General features: G+C 49.8%; 1 protein-coding gene across 4 annotated transcripts in view; it reads right to left on the bottom strand.

Moving 5' to 3' along the window:
• Window positions 1-24245, bottom strand: part of bckdhb (branched chain keto acid dehydrogenase E1 subunit beta) — a 30178-nt gene that overhangs the window by 2299 nt on the left and 3634 nt on the right. For 3 of the 4 annotated variants that reach the window (XM_023813118.2, XM_023813120.2, XM_023813117.2), the window contains exons 4-9: window positions 22411-22544; window positions 21541-21696; window positions 21245-21353; window positions 18428-18525; window positions 16760-16870; window positions 4550-4636 (exon numbers count right to left, since the gene is read on the bottom strand). In XM_023813118.2, the coding sequence (XP_023668886.1) occupies window positions 4550-4636; window positions 16760-16870; window positions 18428-18525; window positions 21245-21353; window positions 21541-21696; window positions 22411-22544 (695 nt within the window). The remainder of the gene's footprint in view (window positions 1-4549; window positions 4637-16759; window positions 16871-18427; window positions 18526-21244; window positions 21354-21540; window positions 21697-22410; window positions 22545-24245) is intronic. The other variant, XM_023813121.2, reaches the window with a different exon arrangement.

Genomic DNA, 24245 nt, shown 5'->3' with positions numbered 1-24245 from the left:
ATTTACGATTTTTTTTAAGCTAGGCCCAGAGATGAGCGTACCCACCCTGCCGTAACAAGTGTGTATTCCCGCCCACGCAAATCTCCTGCAGCACCACCTTTTAACTCATTCACAACTTGTAATTTTACAGGTCGTAATTTCATAAGGGCCCGGTAAGACTCGGCTAATTGCGAGGCTGGTTTGGGTCGTCAAAGCGCCGGTCCGTATAATCAGGCAGCAGAGCTGACAGGAACGAAGTAGAAATGGGAGGAGGACCTGGTGAACACCCCCGCCCCACCCCAGACGCTCAGCACCCATGAGGTGGATGTCCCATGAACTGCTCCAAAGGCCGTAAAAACAGATGAACGTGTGACGCACCTTTGGCACCGAGACGCAGGTACCTGCTGACAGATTGTTGGTCTGATGCCCCGGAGACAGAAGTGCAGACATGTCCGTGTACTAACACGGCTGCCCCGCATCCCTGGAAACACCCTCCCACCCCCGACGACCGAAATATAAACACCAGGACGACTGAGGCTAAACTTGCCAGTATCCTAGAACCAGACGTGATGGGATCGTTCGGGCCGCACGCCTGTTCCCGAGGATTGGCGGGGAAGAGCATGAGAGAGTCCCGAACACACACACACACATGCACACAAACAGGATGACAACTAGAACAGCACCCCCTTGAGGGCTGTTAAAACAGGGTGGGTGATTTTGCTCACAGCTCAGGGGCTTTTAAAAATGTCACTCTGAAATCAGTCCCGCTCACCAAACCAAACATCCAGGACTTTACAGTATCAGGTTTCCTGCTTGACGTCTTGCTACAAATTCACTAAGGTAAACAAGTTCACTAAGAGACACCTGGTGGTAAATACACCATAGCCACTGGTAGCGGTAGGTAACATGTGTGCCTCAGCAATGAAGAGCCTCCCTTAATGATCACCTGCGTTAGCTGCAGCTCGGCTGCAGAGCAGCACAGGGGGATGTAAACACTGTGGCCGCACCCTGGAAAAAGGGCTGAGCTCATGGCTGGGGGGCAGGCAGGAAGCAACCTAGAGGCAGGCCGAGGGGGTCACGACCGGCCTCTTCCAAGTAAGGGTACTGACTTTCACTTCCTGTCCCTTGTCGACGGAAAACTTAAACCCGCCACACAAAATAGCTTTCACTACGGCTTAAAATGGCTTTCACTGAAATTACTACAGCAAACCTAACTTTCTTAGGCATGAGACCAATGGTTTATGAAGATTAAAGAGAACCCTGTTAATATTACATTTTCCAAAAGCGGACATTTTTGACAGCATCAAGGCACTTTCATTCATCTGGGATGCAGAAGCATGTGTGCAAAGGTCGTGTTGTAGAGACAGACCCAGGTGCCAGACAGCTGACTGAATCATAGGAGTCCCCATGTGCGGACTGGGCTAGCAGGGACTCACTCGGAACCGGAACCGGAACCGGAACCCAAGAGGTCCATGACGCAGACCTCTTCCCTCCCAACTGGGTCTCTCATTCCAGATTGCCCACGCTTCCTGCCGATCGACGGTGTAACAGGAAGTCACATGGTGTAGTCCTGCCCCGTGATAGGGCGGGATGGGACTAGGGGGTCTTCAACGTGCCATCGACATTGAAAGCTCCTTGCAGGGAACACATTGAGGGTCCCTGGAATTCCTGCACTGAAAAAAAAGTAGGGGCTAGCTGGGGCTCAGTCTGTCTCCACCTCCTCATTCGTCGAGTGTGAGAGTTGGAGGCTGTAACCAATATGTATTTATATGCTTCTGTCAACAGCTAGAGCAACAGCAAATGGTGCATGGTGACCATCCGGATCACCGCCACACCCCCCGCTACCGTCACAACTGAGATGGCTTACTGAGGCCCCCCCAACGGTGGCCCCCATATAGGCAGCATTGGGGTGTCAGACCCCACCCCCCCGAACTTAAAATGCTTCATTAGTTTATATGTCTGACAGTTTCTAAAAGTTTGTTTACATGGGAATCCCAATCATATCAGCATCAAACACAGGATGTTGGAAGCTCCTCCCCTAAAATCTAACAGGTTACCTGAGACACCGCCCCTAAAATCTGACAGGTTGGCTGAGGCCCCTCCCCAAAAACCTGAGTCATCAACCAAGAAAAAAAAAAACGATGAGTCAGATTTCCTGCGCTCTTGGTATCAGTAGTAAAAATGGTCCCATTTCAGAATAGACTGATGTTTACTTACAAGCACGCACGTCGCCGCAGCACGTGTGGGAGGCATCCCAGGCTGCACGTGGGTGACCTGTGAGAGCCGGCCCGGCCACGCAGGTGTGGCACAGATGTCCAGCTCATTCCAGACCCGCTAGTCACACAGAGCCTTTGTGTGGGACCGTGGGGACCAGCACCGAGCCGAGACAATGAAGAGTCGCTTGCATACCTCAGGGTTATTTTCAGAGGAAGGAATGCAATTATGGGGTGTTCTTTTCCATCATTAAAAACACATTTGGGGGGGGGGGGGGGGGAATGTGGGCCGGGTGCTGGCCAAGCGACACAGGTACACAGTGTCAGGACGGCAGTGTCTGCAGATAATTTGCACAGTCCTCCAAAGGGCAGAATGGCTGGCTCGCAAAAACACACTTTGAGGTGAGTGTGCATGTAGATAAAAAGCACCTTGCTTGTGCGCGTCAGAGTGCACGTTCCAAGCTGCTCTCACCCAGTGTTACTGTGGGGTTCAGGATTAGTGTACAAAGTCGCTCTCAGGAGGAGAGCCATGAAAGATGCAGGATTACATCAGCTGAAGAATGGATAAGCGATTGGAGAGCCCATCTCCATCTCATGCCAGCAGGCTGTGACGGTGGGCCGGCCCAAACGGACCCAGCCAGACTCTGGCCATAGGTGTCGACGTCGACAGAACTCCAGCCTGCGGGAGCGGCGTGAGTCACGTTTTACTGAATGAGGAGGCAGGTCATTGCTGCTGACACTTTCCTCCTAACAGGCACAACGGGGGCTGCTGAGGGAACACGACAGACAACACACCCCAGGGCATTCGCTCCCGTAACCCAACACCCCCTGAAAAACTCAAAAATTCTGCACGTGACTTCAGGGCTTGACAAACCGCCAGGCCATGTCAAAGCAGCTCTATTACCATATACAATTTCTACGGTGGGTGCAGGCCTGGAACCAGGGCGGCGAACAGCAGTGAGGCGCTGATGCCGGACTTTGCATCTAGTTCGGCCTATTTGGCGGACGCTCTTGTTCAAAGCGACGCACGCAGATAGAGCATCACAGAGCGTTCCTAGGGTTCTGATGGCAGGCGTTACGACATCACACAGCCTGAATCAGCCCCCACCCCGAGCGTGTGAGGGAGACTCAACTTTGAAGTCAGTAGAGACCTGGCGTCCAACCAGCATCTCACATCACACACTATGGGACATACTGAGATAGACGCAATGGCTTCTGTGCACACGCACACACAGCTTTCGCAGCCAGGCAAATGGCAAACACCCTCTCCGCTCTTATCAGCCTATGTGTGTTTATGGTGACCACAAAAAAAAATATATATATATGGACTGAGGTATGTGGCTCAAAGAGTTAGGACACTGTAATCAGAAGGTTGTCGGTTCAAATCCCAGAGTCGGCAGAGTGACTTCAACGTGGGACCCTTGAGTGAGGATCTTTAAACCCCAATCGTCTGACTCTGCTTTCTCAAAAAAAAAAAAACATGGCATCACCTTGGACCTCACCTAAGTCTCATAAATAATAAGAGGAAAAACTATTGAAGAAAAGAGGAACAGACTAACTGGAAATGATGGAGTGTGAAAGAGAGATGCAGTACGGGCCCCCCCCATATGGATCCAAACCTGGGACGTGGCTGAGGACGTGTCCCCCCTTTTTCACGCTTCCTCACAAGGTCAGACCCAAGCAAAGTGCCCACTACAGGGTTACCATGACAACCCACAGCACCTGTGCCAGCTCGAGAATGATTTAACTGAACAGGTCACCCATCCACATTCACCTTAATTTCTGGGGCCAGCAAAGAGGAAAAAAAACCCAAAGCTACCCCCCCCCCCCCCCATTTTCCCCTTCAGTCCTGGAGCGTGTTAAGCCGTTACTCTCTGATTGAGAGTGAACTGTTTCAACAAGCAAGGAATCGGGGAGCGAAAAAACAAGAACAATCCAACCCACTCAAAAACAGCCTTGACAAAAACAGCCAATGAAAAGGAAATCTGAGCGTCCAGAAGCGCCGACCGGAGCCTCATGCTGGAGATTAACTGTAAAAAGAAGAGGCTTCAGAAAACATCTGCTTTCTCTGGCTCTCAGGGGCGACCCGGTGACTGTCCTGGGAGCGACAGCCTGGCTGAGGCTGCGGCAACTGCTACTTTCACCACCTGGCGTCAGAGAGACGGCTGGAGAGACTCGATGGTCCAGGGAAGCCCATTAGCCAACGGCGAACTCAGCATTAATAGTTAATAGAAATACGTGGGATTACATTGCAAGCTGCAGAGGTGTGTGTGTGTGTGTGTGTGTGTGTGTGTGTGTGTGTGTGTGTGTGTGTGTGCGTGTGCGTGTGCGTGTGCGTGTGCGTGTGCGTGTCTCACCTGCACGGTGGAGCTGATTTCCGCTGCAAAGCCTCCGGTCACTGGGGCCTCGTGGCTGATGAGCAATCGCCCCGTTTTCACCACTGACTGGAAAACGGAGAGAAGCGGAAGAGAGGCGTGTGAATGCTGTGCTTAGCGTGGACCTGCCCGTCATCTGCTCACCATTTTCCTCCTTTTCAATTCATTTTACTTTCAGCTCTCGGGCCTTTCGAATGTAACTGCATACTTTCTGTATACATCACGAACGCATCGTCATTTACCAATAAACAGTAAGGTGGCACCCAGGTGCGTCATTGCAGATTTACTAAGGGGTCTGATTTTAATGAAAATTAATGGGAACACTATTTAAACTAAAAATTGTGTACATTTATTCTGGGGGTGGGGTATAAAGAACATTTTTTAGGGGTGCTAAGGCCCCCCCCCCAAAAAAAAACAGCCCTGGCAGTGCCCCTGGTAAGGAGCCTGCACTGACTGGTGCTGCCACACCCACCACAGGACAAACCACCTCCACGATGAGAACCTGAGTGCAGCCATGCGGCAGGTGATACCTCAGCACCACACCAGTCCAAATGGACCAGTGTGAGTTTTTTCCCAGTGGCTGGAGTTCCAATCCTGCCACCAAACCCCCATGTTATTCCCTGTAAATTGGAGAACCTCCTTATAGGGCTGGATGTAGATTAACAGATAACACAGGCTACTGTCCAGTAAGGCGTCCCAGTCCATAGACACAGCAAGAACACCATAATGCTGAGCTCACTTCTTGTCCTCATACAGATACAGGCTGCTGTCCCTCGTGCGTGTCGTTTAACCCCAGGAACATTTTATTTCATTTCTTAAAAAGCAGGATCAGACAATCCACAGAGCAACTGCACGCTATGGGCCTTGCTCAAGGGTCTAATGGTAAAGTTACTCTGCCGACTCTGGGATTGGAATCAGCAACATTCTGATCACAGGCACAGCAGCCAAACCCGCTCAGCCAGACGCTGCCCGGTTCAGGTGGTTACGATCTTCAAACGAGTTCTGCTGTGAAGCAGCGTTTTAGATTTAAGAATCCGTTTGAGCAGGACCCCCGATGCCCGTCCCTATACCACCAGAATCCCTGTGACAGTGAGGACTGTTCACACCCGGAACCAATCAGCCGGATAGGACACGACCCAGGTTTGGATCTAACGCTTACCCGTCCCATGAAGATGAGCGTAACGGGATCCTGACAGCGGGTGTTATTTTAATAATCCGAAATCCATTTCCCCTTCCGCAGCCCCCAGAAAGACAAAAGGCCAATTAATTCCGCTTTGGTTTTAAGTCAGTTCAATTAGTTTGAATCAAATATTTTGTTTTTTTAAAACTCTTTTTTAAAAATTCTTCTTCCACAGCTTGTTTTACTTTGAACCATCTTAATGTCAGGTTTTACCACAGGAAAAAAAAAAAAAAAAAAGCAATTTGGCGGCAGCCTGCGATGAACATCTGCGATCAGAGCGGCTGGGATCGTACAGAAGTACAGGCAGCTGCATTCCTGCTGATGCGTGGGATTCTGTTTGCCTTCAGCGCTGCGAGTTAAAATAGGTCCTGCCTTCTGAGCAAGTTCCGGCATGGCTGCCATCATACAGATACACGACGCGGTCTAACCCCCCCCGAGTCGGGCCTGGATGGACATTACAACTACAGCATATCATCCTGAACACTGCTACTCTTCACACTTCCTGGTCGTAGTGCTTGGTTACTGATCTCATGTGTGGCTCAGCAGGTTCAAACTCCGTGGTTGTGATCAGAAGGTTGCTGGGTCAAATCCCAGCACCCTAACGCCCAGCTCCAGGGGTGCTACATGCTGGCTGACCCTGTGGTGTAACCCCCCCAAGCTTGCTCTCATCTGTATGTATGTCTGTGTATCTCACGGAGTCCTACATGAGGTACGCAGAAAGACAATGTCCCCTTTGGGATGAATAAAATCTCATTATTCTATTCTATTAAAAGCGAAATTCCCTTAGAAGAATTTTAAAGTTCATATAAATGATTCACTTCAATAACCTAACACACATGCTTGGGCTGACTTTTCTTCCACGAACATGGCTCTGACGCACCCTCCAACATCTGAAGCTCCCCTTCTCCCGTTGCCTTTAGATCTTCACTGACCAACGCGACGGATACAGCTTGAAAACCAAGAACTCAGCCAAACACCACACTTGCAGAATCAACACACAGAGGATCATTTTTGTCATCTTTGATATCCTTCCTTACAACTGAACCTGCTCGCCAGCTCACAGGGAAGACTGAAAGGATGGATACCATCAAATGGAATTGAATGACTCCAGACTCAAACATGCTAATATTTAATCAATCACCCTTGATGTACAGTTAAATATCATTTATATGTCAATTTTCCCACATTCTATTCTGAAGAATTACTCGCCATATTCAATGAGGTCTAGAGCAGCAGGTTTTCCAGCAGGCACAACGTACCTTTGAAGATGAAACGCAGAGATTAGCGAGACCTTTGCCGGGCCCTGAGCAACGGATAACATTGTTATGCCAAAGCAAGATAGCGGGTTAGCTCATCTTACATCAGCGAGCACGCTCACCACACGCGCAGATAGCGCCGTGTTGTGATTGGCCGGACAAACGGCATTTCACCGAGTCCTCAGTTTATTTCTGCAATCTCCGTTTCCACAGCGTCCACCCCGCACCGAGGCCAGGATACGAGCTAGACATGAACAAACAGAAGATGGGCAGGAGGCGGTCAATAGGGAAATGGGATGTCTGAATGGTGCTCAGGAGCACTGACAAAACCTCAGGATTACAGTGGGCTCATGTTCCAGCATCAGATGGAGGAAGGTGATGGAGGAAGGTGATGGAGGAAGGCGATGGAGGAAGGCGATGGAGGAAGGCGATGGAGGAAGGCGATGGAGGAAGGCGTGTCCATGAGGCCCAACCACTGCTGTACGCTATACTGGAATCAGTCATGTGCTGGCAGAACCATGCATGAGAAATAACATCTTTTTGCTTACACTGAGGCACCACACTACGCAAAATGTATATTATATTTATTTAGCAAATGCTTTAATCCAAGGTAGAGTACAGGGTCAGACAATTAGGGGTTAAGGGCCTCCCTCAAGGGGCCAACAGTGACATCACTCAGCTGATCATGTGACGCAAGATCGGCAACCACAGCGTCCTAATCTGCTCAGCCATGTACCAGATTGTAGAAGAGCACGCTCTGCTGGGCCCAGAACCAGAACCAGAACGGTCATGGTTCACTCAGCACAAAAGTTGCAAATATTTACCTTGGCTGAGGTCATGACCTTCAGCTGTAGGAACCATACCGCCTGGAGACACAATAACCACTGTGCATGGGCGATTTTACCATCAGCGTGAGCCAAGTCTATCTGCTGGGATATAAAATCACTTTCATATAACGTTACAACCACACAGGGCATACACACTCTCCCCCAAAACACACATAAGGTTAAGGAAAGTTGGACCTTGCTGGGTTCTCAGCAATGAACTGAGAACCCATTAATTTCTCTTGTGTGAAACTAGATGGTCAGATTATAAACTGTAGAAAAGCCACACCCACTCCCAATGCATATTTAACGGAAGGAAAAAGGATCAAAAACCAAAATAAAATGCATCTCAAATGTTATTACTGAAGAAATGGTGTGGAGTAGATTTCCTCTGTCTCCTAGGTGATGGAAAGGGTTTGTCATTTTTACGTTCTAACGAACACCTCACACTGCATACACCAAGACTAACAAAAGCCTGTCAGTTGCAGGCTGGCTTAACCCAATGCGGACCAACAAAGTTCAAAGTTACCAAAGAAAAATACTATAAACCAGTTAAACAGATGAGAGGCTATTGATGGATAGAATAATCTGTACCTTCGGAAGCCCTCTGCAATGGTCGAGGAGGATTTTAGCATCTGCGAGAGGCTCACCTCTCCAGACAAGCCGAACAGACCCGACGTAAGAGGCCACCAGAGACCGGGTACGAAGGATGGGGACCAGCCACACGGCCGTCTGGTGCAGCTCATCCTGCAGAAGCTTTGTGGACGTTCTCTCAGGCGACACGGAATTTAAGCAAACATGCTGAAGAGGAGCGTTCCCAAAGAAGCCCAGCGGAGGGCTTAAAGCTCAGCGGGGTCTCTCTCCAGGGGGAACAAAGACGCCCAAGCAGGTCAAAGGCGACCAAAACATCTGAGTGACAACCCGCCTACAGTCCCCACTGTTTATAAATAGGGCAGGTCGGCTGACTGGAGCTCCTACAGAACGACTCATTTTCTGCGTGCCTTTCGGCACCCCGAGCAGGCAGCAGGATTCCTTCCAGACTTTATCCCGGGTCAATGCTCATGGGTAGGATCAGGATTCGGAAGAACAGACAGATTAAGGCACGGTCTGGGCCCAGGAGGGACTCAAAACATGGACTTTACATGGAGAACAAGGTCAGAAGTTGGAGATACTGGTAGACATAGCTTGCTGAATAGAATACAGAACAGAACAGGAGATACTCTTGCTCTTTCACACTGCAGGAACTTTCTTTCATGAACCAGAACCTTTTTCCCCAGAATCGGGAAGTGTTGTCGAGAACTCGGCCTGATTGAAATTCTTTGGATCCGGTTCCGAAACCATTTTATGTTTCCTACTCCAGACTAAGTATGGGGGGGGGAAGCGCGCAGCTATAAACTTGGATTGATCCCCAATAACCAAAGAAATTACCTATTTATCCTTTGTTTTGGGGGGGTGGTATAGATTCCCATGAAATTGTGTGTGAAGTTTAACCTACAAGCTTTTTGTGTCTCTCATGCTTATTTAGCATAAAGGTCCCAGTTCCTGTTTTGTGGTGTGAAAGCAAAGACGGCCCAGGAACTTGTAACCAGAAACCAGGTTCTGGAACTTTGACGTGAATACGTCCTTTATTGATCCCCATGTCTCTTCAGGAAATGTCCTTTAAAAAGCGATTATACCTGAGCCAGCGACCCAAACACTTGGCTCCTCCAGAACTGCCGATTTTACCAAACAACCTTCTAGAGATGCCCACTCCTCTTTATATACACTGGAAAACAAACGGAGACCAAAGAGGGTCAAGACGCCCGTCCCGGCCCCCTCTGCAAGTCTCCACATTTTGCCAGGTGTTTTACCCCCCTGCCCCGCTCCGTGGTGGCGACAGCGGTTGGGACCTTGAGAGGCAGCAGTGCGTAGGGGTGTTATTATACATGGGGAGCTGTGTGCTGCAGCCCCCAAATACGCCCAGCGTACACAGTCCACTGGGTTTGTTTACACCGGGCCCTAGCCAAAGCCCCGCCCCTTCCAGACACCATGTGACACAGGGCTCTGTGGGGCTTTGCTCATACCAGCTGCCTCAGATCCACATTACTTGTACTGACACGAGCAGTTTTACTTGACAGAAAACAGGGAATTAAATATAGCCCAAAATATTTCCAAAACTCTATTTAAAGCAGTTTAAATGCATCCAATAAAAGCTGATTTCGATCTCTAATGCACGATCATAAGTAATTGAATTACAGAAATTGGTCATAAATGGAAAGTTAATTTATATGCTAATAACATAGCACTTTAATGTGATGCTCTTAAAACTGAATTTTCCATCCCATACAATCAATCATGTCAATGTATTTACTGAGTTTGAGTTCAAAGGCACTTCAGTCATCTTTGAAAATCTAAAACAATCATTTCAAACCGTGTGTAGATGAGGAGCAGCCAAACTGGATGCCTGGAAGGGCACGTCCTCCTTCCTTACACACACAGCCAAGTCAAACTGAGGATTTGCCTCTGCGCCGAATCTGTTTGTACTGAAGTCAGTGGCCTGCGTAGTGAACGCTCGCAAATCTTGTATGAAGGCTTAGAAGGATTGAGATAAAGGCTGGGAAAGAGGGAAGGTCTGAGGAAGGCCTTCGTGCGACTTCACCACACAGTCACACGTCAACACAATGAGCAGACTGATTAGAAGTCAGAGTTTCGCTCGAGTACGACCAAACATTTCGCTTGTAAGACTCAAGGGGCCAATTGCACAAAACACCTTAAGTATGACAATTAAGGTTTAATTTCCTCCTTAGCTGATGGATTTATTTAAGGGTGTTGCACAGAATCTCTTAAAAGGTTTCCTAAGTTAAGGAAAAACCTTAAGGAATTTACGTTTTCCTGCACTCACGCTTGCCGACGATAACAGTTACCCCCCCACAGTATTAATTTTGTTGACGCAAAATGTTTATGAAATTATGGCCTGACAATCAAAATTGTGATTTAAATATGCGTAAATGACAAAGACGAAATTAAACATTATTTGAATATAAATAAAAATAAAACCCAGACTTCATTACCACTAAAAACTTATCTGATAAAAATGTGGACCGTTTTCCCTGGTGTCCTGTGTAATATAAGTAGGTACTTTTCACTCGAACACGAGCTTCTGAGGGAGGCGATCGAGGGAGGCGATCGAGGGAGGCGATCGAGGGAGGCGAAGAGCGACACACTGAAAGAGCTGAGAGCTCCTGGAAGTTATGTGGAAGTGCAAGAAAAAAGACAAGCAATGCAACAAAAACTGAGCAGTTAGAAGAATTATCTCAGGTACATTAGATGCATTAAAGTCTTTTTTTTTTGCATACGTCTCCATATTTGGAAAATTTGATCAACTTTTGATATACTATTAGTCTAACATTGCCGGTACTGGCGATGAAACTTTGCAGCGCCTATTAATGGGATAACGTAACATCATTTTTTTATTCTGTGGGGGGAAAAAAAGGTCTATCTGCTGGCCAGATTTAATAATGAGTTATAAACATGTCTGGGGCTTTATAAAAAAAAAAAATATATATATAAAAAAATCAATCTGACTGCCAGTCAAATCTGTAATGCAAAACAAAGTATTCATCATGAAGCACATTCATTGTGTTCTTCCAGGCACAGGATATTCTTCTCAGGATATGTTCATTTTCTTAATTTAATCGCTATAAACTCCCATTTTACGGTAAAAATACAGTCAGAGGTACCTTAAGTTGTTTTCCTTCCTTAGGTTGTTAAAGTCCATTGTGCATCAGTTAAGGGAACTGAAGTATATGACCAGGATAAGGAGAGAAACTTAAACACTTAAGTAAACATTTTAAGTCAACCCTAAGGGATAGATTTAAGGGTGTTTTGTGCAGCCGATTTAATTTTAAGGAAACCTTAAACATTAAGGAAAATCATTAAGGTGTTTTGTGCAGCTGGCCCCAAATCCTGCTTGGCGAAAGCTGCTTTAACTAACACGCCACCTTGTGTCTGGATCGAAATTACAGCCCTATCAACATCCCAGTGCAGCCTAATAATCCCTGCAGCTCCCTCCAAAAGTCGATACAGCCGTCGCTCGTCGTTTTCCACAGACATATAATGCAAACGGTACCATTTGTTGTAATGAGCATAACAGCACACATCAGAACCATATGAGCCATGCTAACATAATCAATACAAACCCGGTGTTTCGATAATAAACATAAAGGGTTACTGCCGCTCCCTCCTTCTCCTTCTCCTCCTCCTCCTCCTCAAACCCAACTGCTTCCCGGGCTTCCAGCACCAATGAGGCAAACTCTTCTGGTCCCAGCCGAATTGAGCGGATGCAGGCGGAGGTCCGGTTCTGGCAACAAGTCGGACTCACAGTGGAAGCCTGTTGCTTGTTAGGGAGCTGGTAGTGTGAGGTTCGAGCCACGGACCCAGGCGACGTCCAGCACCGGAGGGTCCAGCAGGATCACCCACAGCTTTCCAGACCGTTCCATGCATGAAGCTGATGGAGACCCTGAGTCATGCACCTTCCCCTTCCTGCTGGAAGAGGACATCTGCTTGCTGGCCAAACTGGGGCAGGGAGGGGAGAGGGTCAACAAGGCTGCCATGATCGCCCAACACAGCCCCAGAATGACCTAGAAATCTCTGAAGTGCATTTCTAGGCCTGCGTGTAGCACAGGATGGTCCAGAAAGCTACAAATATCCATCATGACAATGACCCATTAGCTTTAGACAAAGTTGTCAGGCGAAGAACATATTTCCAGGATCACCAAGAGCATCCAAGAATAGACAAGACAAGCAGGCGATTGGGCAGATTCTCCTCTCTGCTGACAAAATTCATCTTGAGGTACTGGTGGGACCTCGCTTTGAAAACCAGCCCAGAAGCTGCAACCCAACTGTCCCAGGACTTTGTGAGTAATGCACACTGAGTCCAAGGTGGCTAGATATCTACTAAGCTTCCTTTATCCTGAGCAGATGATGTGTGACAAAAGCAAAAACGGCCAACAACCCGCCAATCCTCATGCGATCAGGGTGAAAACTGACCAACAGCGATGGCACTAAACATTCCCGTCCCTCACCCTCATTCTGTCACCTCACCCGGACAGCAGTTCAACGAGGACACCTTGATTAGTTAACGAGTGCCAGGAGTGGTTGCTGAACTCCCAGGAACCTCCTCCTTGATAGGAAAGTGCAGCTGTGCTCCTCTTACGACACTGACTGCACAATGGGGTCAATCCTGCGTCCCATTAGAGCTGCTCAGATCCTCTAACCAGCTCAGTCTGTGAAGCCAGCTGTGTTTGAAGACAGCATAAACACAGGCGTGTCCTCTGCGTGTTCCTGGAGCATGTTCTCCACGCGTTTTTCCATGTGTGCGTGTAGACGTTTCAAACGGGATCGCGTGGACTGAGCCAGACCTTCCTCTCAGGCACAAGTCAAACACAAAACCACGTAACAGGTAGGGACTCCAACCCAGTTTCATTTGAATACTTTTTAAAACATCTGATCAACATAAACAACGATTTTCAGAAACTTCAGGCTCTCGCTTTGGCTAGGGCCCGGTGTAAACAATAACTGAGCACCACATGGAGATACCGCTAATGAAAGCTGTGGTGAACCGGGTCACTAGCACACAGCCCCAAGGTGAGGAGCTGGACCAAAGCTCAGGAAGACTGTTGGGCTGGTCCTACAGCAGCTGCTGACCCATGGGATTAATCAGCTTCCTGCTGGTCAATTTAACTACTTTCGTTGGGTCAAACTGGGCACTGACTGACAGCACACTGTACTCCAGCCCATCAAGTGGCTGGTCCGGCAGCATCTGGGCTTGAAATGCATAGGAGCAGCAAGGCTGATGGGCACCATCAAAGGGTCAGAGGTCACAGTGTTGACTCCAGCATGACCCTGGGCGTGATCCTGCTTAATCCAGGTCTCTGCTCGCTGAACTTTTCAACTTGACGAGAACGCAGATGCGGGTTGAGCTGCCTGTATACCAGCGGCAGTCAGACACTATTATGGGATGTGCTTTAAGCAGCGGCAGCTCTGGAGAGGAATCTGTTGTCCATGTTGTGACCTAGTGGTCAATCCATAATGATTTGGCCCTTGTTAAAGGCACTCTGCGCATTTCTTCTGCATTCAACATGTCGACTACGAGCACTGACTGCTATCGTACCGTTTAATACATCCCAGACCTTGACAGGCATCGCTTTTATGAGACAGTCAACATTATTCACTTCCCATGAAGGCGGTCACATTCTTTCAGTGTATATCACACATCATCCCAGCTTTAAGACAGGGTGACTTACATCACCTTTTATTTATTTACTAGATGCTTTTATCCAAAACATTTACAAAGCAGGGTCAGATGATGCACCCACGAGTGATTTGGGGGGGGGGGTCTGATTCTAGGATTTGAACTGGCGAACTTCTGATCACGGACACAGTGTCCTAAGCCGCTGAGCCACACGCCACCCCCCCGGGATCTGAGAGCCCCACGTCTGCACTTATCACCGGGGCATCACTTCTGGGACGAGGTGTTTACCTCCACGCCGCACAGATGGGCCAGATACACGCGGCACAGATGGGCCGCCCTGCAGACGGGCCGCCGAGCAGGTGGGTCACGTCCACGCCGCGCAGACGGCCCACTTCGTAGACGGCCCGCTTCCACGCCGCGCAGACAGACCGCAGGCCTGGCACCCGAACCTGCCCATTTACTCGCTCCTCTAAATGAACGTCTATTATGCTCACCGGAGAGCACCGGGCCGAGCCAGACAGCAGAAAGTACCGGTTCCTCTCTCTCAGTGATTCCGGTTACTTTCCTATGTCAACAACAGGGCGTATAAATTTAGATGCAGTTTGTGTGACGGCCACCGGGGGCCTCACCGCGGCCTGCCCGACACCGGGGCAGGCGTCTCGTCTGCGTGCCACCAGCTGCGGCTTCCGAGGACTAAAATGGGGCTCGTTCTCCACTGCAGCCTGATGCTCCAGTTTCCTGGAAGGAGAGGCACTGGTGCGGTCCAGCTGCTCCAGAACCACAGCTGGACCTGTCAGGACCTCCTGGCCCTGGATGCACACTGATAAACGGCACGAATTATGGGGCATCCAGCATCTTTTGGCTGTCCTAGGGGACGTCTGGCGGCATTCGGCAAAGCAGTCATCGTGACACAATTCCAGAGCTCATGAAATCTGCCAGCATTAAAACCTTGATGAGGTTCAGAACAATGTTCTCCAAACGTGTCGCTGTGATTCTGCCCAGACCTCCCTCTAGTGGAAGGCGACGGTACTGTTAGAACTTCAGCTGATGTCTAACCCCCCCCCCCCCCCCAGAGGTGTTCTCTGTTCTCCCAAGGTGGGTCTGAATTCAAAGAGCAGTATTCTCCATGTGACCCAATCTTCCCAGGCTCTCTACAACCCTTGGATTCACTGAGTACACACAAAAGTCATCTGTAACCTAATGGTGACAGCAGTCCAAACTCATGCGCCCCCCCCACCCCAGGCCCCAGTCTTTCAGGGGTGGGGGGCTAGCAGCAGACACAAAAAGATCTCACATGTCTGAGTTCACACATGGGCGGGAATCCATGTCCTATCACTTTGAGCACTGTGGAATGGCACAAATTCCCAGAATCCTCTGTGTCAGCGGGTCGGCAAAGCTGTGACCTCCGGCCCAGTCCCACAGGAACAGGCCAAACCTCCCCCCCCCCCACCATTACTGAGGTCACACACACTAGCACTGGTCACTTTCACTTATTTATTTATTGTTATTATTATATTTTTACCCACTACAACGTTACACTGCTGCAGTCTTTCTTCTTTACCTATGTACATACATACTAACACGTCACTGCAATCGCAGTGCAAAGAGACTTTCTCCCCAGAGAGGCGGACACAGGATCCCTGTGAGCAAAATGACCACCAGGATCTCTGAGGAGGATGAGGAGAAGGAAGAGGAGGAGATGCCGACGTCCCCGATCCCCCTGCAGTGAGGCCCAATACTGTTGTGCAGTGCACGGGCCTGTGCACCTTCAGACAAACTCCGAGGCCCGGAGAGGATGCTGGAAATCCTTAACTCCTGCTGCTGTCCGCTGGGAGCGCATGTGGTCTGCCGCTTCGAGCTTTAATATACGCTGCAGTCCAGCCCTCTCGAAGTCGTACGTCCTCGAATTACCGGATAATATCGGCTCGAGAAGAATCTCGTCCGGGAGCAGAAAAAGAACCTGCATTGAAGTGCCCGTCATGGCCTTAAAGGTGTGAGGGGGGGGGGTGACGTAGAGAGGAGCAGAGGCCCCTCGTAAGGAGGAGGGAGAGCGAGAGGGAGGAGGCACGCCTGCCCGGGAGGCCTTGGTGAGCCACATAAACACAGTACGCCGTTATGTGGAGCCAGTTAAACGGCGGCATGCCATGAGATCACTGCGTTCCGGGGGACGAGCTGCGTCGGAACAAACTACACAGAACCGGCTCCCCAAGTCGCCGCTTCCTGTTCCAGTCTGGCTCTGCGCCCCCTGTGACCACAGATCCCGTCTGCTTTTTTAGACCGACGCCCCCAGGCAGACCTCAAAAATCGCACGACTAACCGACGCGGAGCTGAGATAAGTAAACAAATTACCAGAAGCGGCAGCAGCTATTAAGGGCAGCTCAGACGCTCACGACTCCCCCTTCCTCGCCGTACCGGGTCGCCGAGAAGCCTGTGCCGTCAAAACAGAGTAACGCGGCGCCGCTGGTGGCGGTGTGACCGCAGGAGTGTTAGCGAGACATGCAGAGGACCCGGTCACGTGCAAAGAACGTGCAGGAGGGAGATCTGAACCCTTAGGGCAGAGTCAGGGAAGCACCATCTGTTTTCATATAGTGCCACTAATGCCGGCTAGACGGCACCTTCCACCTGAGTGACAAAGAGCGATGGACGGACAGCACCTCTCCCAAAATGTGACAGAATACATCCAGCCTACTGGACTCCTACCTTGCACACCGTCTCCGTGTCCCAAGGCAGGATCGTTTGCAAGTCGATGACCTCACAGGACACGCCCAGTTTCTCCTGAGCCATGGCCGCCACCTCCTTCATCACATGAACCTGTGAGAGGTCAAAGTTCAAAATCGGCTTCGCATCAACAGCGCTGGGTGCTCGTGTGGCATTCTCTGCATCGTGCGTGCCGTCTGCCCAAACCCAAACAGTCTCACGCATTGGTTTTGATTAGCCACATTTGTGTTGCAGTATTAGTCTAACAAGGCTTTTATAAAACACTTCTTTTCCACTGCGTGTCATTGGTGCTTACAGACCGGAGGAAACATCAGAAAAATGATTCAAATGAACTTCTTCTAACACAGCCTTCACCTCAACAAGCGTGGTAAATTAGGTCCTTATGACTTCAAACATCCCAGAGCTTGTGTCCTTTCCAGGAGCCGTGTGTGTGTGTGTGTATGTGTGAGAGAGAGAGCATGTGTGTTTGCATGAGCATCTCTGTACAGCCCGTGTTCACACAGGACCACCCTGCGATTTTACTGCAGTTTGGCTGGTAGTTTAACCAGCAGCCGAGCCTGTTGTGATTATTGCATTTTATTGCCCCCCCCTCACACCCCAACGGGGTGATAAAATGGCCACTAAGGTTCAGGTCTTACACTCCCCTCCCCCCAAAAACCTGGCAGCCGACTTGTCCTGAAATTCATGCCGCATCAATTTTCTGTAGCGAGCGAAGATCCATCTCCTGCTGAACTTCGAAGACAATGTGAGAAGGAAACTTAAAACTTAAGTTCTCTGAAGCTCACGTTTGCATATCTGATCAACGCGGCCCACACCACCTGCGTGGTTGAAACATGTGACTCGAGGTCTCGGCCCTTCCCCAAATTAAACTATGGGCGTCATCCCAGACGGTTTGTACGGCAATCCGGCATCGAGGCGGAGCGACACACAGATTGCCTGGCGCTGAGAAGCATCACTGTGCTCCTAAAATGAACGAGGAAATTAGGAAAAACTAAAGAGTTTGAGCCGCGCTGGCAAAGTGTCAGCAAAGCAGGGGTGATGAGTTGAAGGAGACGGAGGTTGAGGCTCGCATGACACTCCGGGGCAGGACTGAGGAGGCCGACACGGGGGAGGAAAGGAAGCGGCAAGACTGATTTACGCTTTAGAATGTGCCGGAACAAATAGTGTATTTTCTGCTACGCTTGGCCCGGCCAGACAGAGCTGAGCACAAATGTCTGTACCCAGATCAGAGCTGGAGGACGTGGAGGTGGAGAGGATAGGCTGCACGTGCCCCTCCTGCGGCCTTGGGATTTCCCTGCCGGGGGGGATCACACACCCTAGGAGGGTGGAAGGGGTGACAGTAGAGGCACAGGCACAGGCACAGTGTCAGCTTGCTGCTTGGACCCAGTTCCCAAGGAAACCACAGCTTTGAACGACAATGCCAGGTGTTCCAAGACACCGGTATAACTCTGGGGTGCGGTGCAGTTACTGGAGGGGGGTGGGTTCCCATCGCCACACCCCACACCACCCCCCTCCAGTTTGAAAACTTTTATCCACCAGGAAAGCACCCCCCAAGACCACTGATGCAATCAGAATATCGGCACCCACCCAAAGTCCCCAAATGCGACCTGCTAAGGCCATTGGCACCTCCTCAGTCTGATCGTCACCCACCTGCGTTCCCCAAGCCACCAACGTGACGTCACTTCCTTCCTGGAGGACCTCGGCCTGGGACAGCGGGATTAGGTAGGGCTCTGTGGGGACCTGCTCCACTGTGGGGGGAGCAGAGAAGACCGACACCAAACAATCAGAAGATCATCCCTAAAATTCACACACGCACAGCAGCACCGGTTTCAAGGGACAGGAGATCCAGGGTTGCGAGGAAGATCGAGATTCCGCATCGATCTGAAAGGAACTCAGACCCAAGGGCACGATGCCGGATCTCCAAAGATGTTCTGGAACTCAGGAAGCAGATCCAGTCCAACAGGAAGACACTCCTGCACAAGGCCTGCCTCCCCCCCCCCCAGAAAGTACAGAGATTCAACTAACCAGCACAAAAGCCAGTGGGCTCAGGCCAAAGGTGACGAGACGTGACCTTAATTCCCGTCACATGCCACCAGATGCAAACACTAACTTGACTCAGGTGTTATGGACCCGAGTCCAACAAAACCATAGAAGAGCAATGACAGGATAGAGCTCATCTCTTTGGGCAATAATGACCGACTGCGATTGTATGGGAGGGGAGCAGGACGATATCGGGGCTTGTGGAAGTTCAGCATGTGAGTCAAGATCAGCAGTATGATGCATGAAGGGGCGTGCACCCCCCCCCCCCCCCAGAGGAGCTGCCGTGTATGATTAACACCAGTATCCATGGCGACTGGCAACCCAGCCCGGTATGAAGCATATGGTCGGTATACTTATTTCTGGCAACGCTAGTTTAGCAGGAAGACAGTAAAACGGTCAGGACAGACCTGCAATTCAAAGCTGGAAGTGAAGAGATGGGGGGGGGGGGATCCTGGCCAGCAGGGATGCGGGGGGACGAGGGCGTAATTACTGCTATCTGGCATGAGAGAGACTACAAAAGCAGACCCTCACACTCACACACACACACACACAGACACACACACACACACACAGACACACACAGACACACACACCCCATTGCAAACCGAGGCTCACATCTGTCCAACACAAGGACGAGACTCTGGGGTTTGTGCTGCAGCACATGGAACCAAAGTCCGAGTTCTCAGTGACACCAAAGAGGTGTGAAAGAGAGAGAGAGAGAGAGAGAGGAGAGAAAAGAGAATGAGAGAGAGAAAGAGCGACAAAAGAATCTGAGAGAGAGAGAAAAGAGAGTGAGCGTGAGAGAGAGAGAAGAGCTTATGACACAACTGCAGATGCTATCAGAATCCACCCAAAGCTTCATGAGATGTTCCCCACTCTTCCTGGGCTAAACCAAGCAGTGCTTCAGTCATAGCGGATGACATAACTGGTATTTTCCCTGCCATCTCGGTCCCCAAACGAGTCCCATGCACGCTTTCCTCATCAATCACTCCTTCCTTTTACTGCAGGACAGTGATAAACCACAACAGACATTTTATTGCCCCTAGTAACACCACCACACATCCCATGGGCCTTCAGGGTTCACCACCATCGTATTACCAACTTGTCCAGGGGACACTGAGTGCCTAGGTCAGATTTCTAAAAGCACTTTTCCCCGAAAACAAGCATTAATTTCTGCATATTTTTCAAGGTCAGGCCAACCTGTTCCAAATCCCTGTGGTAAACACCACAATAAAAGGAGGGACTTGTATGGCGCTCTGGCTAAAAAACTCAGAACTCAGAAGCCGTGATGGAAATGCGTCTTTTAGACACTGGATCATCAGCTGCTTTCTGATCATGTGGGGTTATAAACGAGGACTGTGCCAATTTTCCAGGGAAATTTCCCATTCCCCCTATCCCTCCAGTGTCACTCCAGGTCAGGAACGTCAGGAGACATCCACTTCCCTGGAACGACGGCCTGCAGCCAGCCCCACCAGCATCCCCCCCCCCCACATACACACGTCCAGGGGGGGCTCCTTCAGGAAGCTCACACTTTTCCCACAGACCAACACGAGCAGCAGGAGCTAATGAAGGGACAAGAAAACAGGCAGCTGGAAAAGTGACAGGGAGACGGAAAGAGGAAACATCTTTCACTTTAATGACACTGCTATGTATCCTCTTCTGCCATCGGGGGGGGGGGGGGGGTGGCCAATTGGCCTGCTGGACAAGCAAGGGGAAATTCGAAACGTCGGCGCTCTCCGGGGACCAGAAGTGTAGGATGGGGCCACGTTCCTGCAGGAGTGAGGCTGGGAGGAGTGGGGGGGGGGCTGCCCCTAGACCCCCCAGCACAGGCATTCCGACCTCCGGCTGGGAACTGGGACCCTCCAGCTCGCAGGGATCTGATGCAGTGTCACTGTTTTCCTGGTCCTGGGCCCAAATAGGAGCGAGTCTCAACTCAATCACAAGATGGCGCTGTTAATCGACTAGCGACTAATGGATATTTACACAAAAGTGCAATTGCACCCAATCACACAACCAGACTAGATGTTTCATGTAGGTCCAGGTCACACCCCAACACAGCCTGGTTCTCCTTAAGTGAGCAAAGGAGATCAAAATGCAGCCCTTCTGACAGAACGCTGAGGCACCCGCTGTAACCACCAGCCGCCATAACAACACACACACACACACACACACACACACACACACACACACACACACACACACACACACAGCTGGCTGCTACCATTCTAGTAACACAACACTGAAAAAACTAAATATATATTTCTGGTTTTTACGACTCTGCCGTTGATAGATTTCAATTGAATAAACTCCGACCATAACCGTGCTTGCCCCCCAGCGTATGCCATCTGCAAAGCAGCTCTGCTCCACAATACCCCCCCCGTCACTAGTCGTGACAAAGCCACTGACCTCAGACACATGGGCACGCACCTGCTGCTCGATAGAGAATCTTGGGCTCGAAGAATATGCAGGGGTTCTTGTCGGCGATGCAGGACAGGAGAAGACCCTTGGCTTGGACTGGACTCCTAGGAATCACCACCTGAAAAAAGAAATGAAAAGCATGGCATTTACACCTGGGGAGAGATCACACTACGGTTAACACTGGCAGAGTGTTAATCTTCAGGCAAGTGTGCATATTCATTGCTGATATTAGGGGCGATTTGGAGCATTCCAAGTTCATTATCTCGAGGAGGGGTGACAAATCGTTTCCTTCAAGGGGGCAGCACCTTGATGCCTGGGCAATGGGCGAAGAAGGCCTCCGGGCTCTGAGAGTGGTAGAGCGAGCCGTGGCCCACGCAGCCCCAGGGAGCCCGGATCGTCAGGTTCCCGCAGTCGAACATGTTCCCCGAACGGTAGCGGTACTTGGCTGCTTCGTTCACGATCTGGAAACACATAGGTGAGAGAAAGAGAGTCAGATCTGGGAAATTCTCCGCCTCAAAGGGACCGAAGGACCAGCAAGACCCAAGGTATGAGAGCGGCCGGACAGGACGCCGCCGTGGTGAAGCTGTCGCTGTTCTCCACGGCCATGTGGCTTTCCTGTTCCCATCTCAAGTTCTGTTGGCAAGGTGAGGGACTGCAGGATGGGGGACAGGGTGTGTAGATGCACTTCTCTCTCAGCACCACAGTTCAGCATCTCCAAAGCAGCTCTCTGGACCGGGGTTAAGACAGACTCCGGGATGTAGTTCTCCAAAGGCTTTAAATCTCTTTTACTCTAGATGTGGTATAATAATGCAAAATGCAAATGCTCACTATTTTTAATCGCATTTCTTATTTCATCCTTCTCTAAGTATACTATTCCGTTTCTATTTGCATCACTCTTGCTTCCCCTTCAATTCTGGAAGCAGGAGGAAAAGCATTTCACTACGCGAATGGGTGTATGATTGTGTACGAGACAAATAAAACCTGAAAACTTGAAATGAATACCTGCGTGGGGGGAGAGGAACCTAGAGACATTTTTATGGATGGCAAAACCTAAAGGGGGGGGACACCAGTCTAATTTAAACCTTCCTCCTATGACAGGTGCAGTGATCAGCACAGTTAATGACTGGAAAGGGCTACAATGAATTGCTGAGGAGGCAAACAGCGCCGAGTCTCACCTGGTCAAACGCCGGGAAGATGTAGTCGGCAAACTGGATCTCTGCGATTGCAGTGGCACCAGCCACAGCCACACCGATCCCAAATCCCACAATGCCTTGCTCACATAGGGGGGTGTTGAACACCCGGTCTTTACCTGAAGACGGACACACAGACGGTCATACGCGGTTGCTTCTCAAGGCCCAGGCTGGTAACAGGAAAGAGGGACTGCAAGGAATGCTGGGAACACTAGGACACTGGGACTGCTGGGTAATTCCACAGTTTGGCCTACATGCTAACGCTGCTGCTGTGAATTGCTGGGACAGTAAGACGGCTATGGACCCCTGAAGCTTCGCAGTGGATCCACGTTCTCCATAAAGCTGTTGGGCCAGGTGCTGGAACCAGTTCAAACTTTGGCATCAAAATTTTAAAAAGGTATTTTTCCCCCAAAGAGCTGCAGGAGAGCCGCGAATTTAAGCTGGAATTTTCCCATTACACTGTTCCGCGCAAGTGCAGCGCCTCCTGCTGTATCTCTGCTGCACTGCACCTCGAAAACCTCCCTCAGAAGCACTGGAATTATGACAATACACACAGGTGTGCAACTAATGAATGATTAAATATAGATACATCAAATAAAGCGTCCCTGACGGCAGTGAGGGCTGGTAGGCTTCCCCTGAGACCCGCTGCACCGTCGGGCCCAAAACAAAGCCAGCCACTTATTATAGAATCCCCATTTATACGGAAAATTTGGCAGCTGCCAGCTGATGTCGGGCCACAAAGGGGAGCAGGTAAGCCATTTGGGGCTGCAGGGCATGTGTGTCAGCACCAGGGGGCGCCCCTGCAGCCTGCGGCATTCATTACTGCATGTGCCAAATGAGTGACGGGAGGTCACTGGCTTTCAAAGGGAACCAAAATCAACACGGCAGCAGAAAATGAACAGTGCAGTGGCGTGACATCAGCAGTGACATGAGGGGGCTGAACGGGAGGACGCAGCAAAAAAGGAAAAAATGTGTCATTACTGTCAATTGCAAACAGCACAAGGACAAACTTCTTGTTCTGCCCAAAGCAGCATCCAATCAGGATTTCAAAAAGACATTTGTTTACACTGCTAAGGACAAAGTGCACTGCAGTTTGCATGGAAGGGGAAGGGATCAAATCCAGCCTGATGTTAATCATATTAATAGAGCACCAATAACAACTATAATCACCATCTGGTTTGAGTAACCTACAGCTTAATCTGGGAGGCAAGGTGGACACATCAGACAGTAAAAAAAAAAACAAATAAAATAAACAAACACTTCTGACAGATCGCTGAGGCACCCGCTGTAACCACCAGCCGCCATTACAACACACACACACACACACACACACACGTTTGTAATTATATCTCTGTGGGGACTCTCCATTCACTTCTATGGGGAAAACTCAAATCCCAACATGACAACCTTAACCCCCACCCAGCCCTAACCTTAACCATAAGTAACCAAACAAAATACGAGACTTTTACTGCGCACCCCCCACAGGTGTGACAGTCCTATACCCCACGCCACTGCACCACCCAGTACAAACTCACAAGCATATTCTGTGGTGACTCTGCTGAGTCTGGCAATCACCTAAATACTGTCACTTTAATGAGCATTTTAATTAGAGTTAAAAAAAAAAAAAATCCAGCATACCTGGAATATATAATTTACATTTTATTTATCTGGCAGACACTTTCATCCAAAGTGATGTACATTAAACTGAAGTCATCAAAACTGCATTACAAAAATAAGCACAAATCCTCAAAACAATCTGCCAGATTCAGCTCCTTAAATGTCATCCAGTTGTAAAATTTGCTACTTTGCTGCCACCTAGT

Source organism: Paramormyrops kingsleyae, chromosome 9 (genome assembly GCF_048594095.1).
Source record: "Paramormyrops kingsleyae isolate MSU_618 chromosome 9, PKINGS_0.4, whole genome shotgun sequence".
NCBI classification, from domain to species: Eukaryota; Metazoa; Chordata; class Actinopteri; order Osteoglossiformes; family Mormyridae; genus Paramormyrops; species Paramormyrops kingsleyae.
This window is presented reverse-complemented; position numbering and strand designations above follow the sequence as displayed.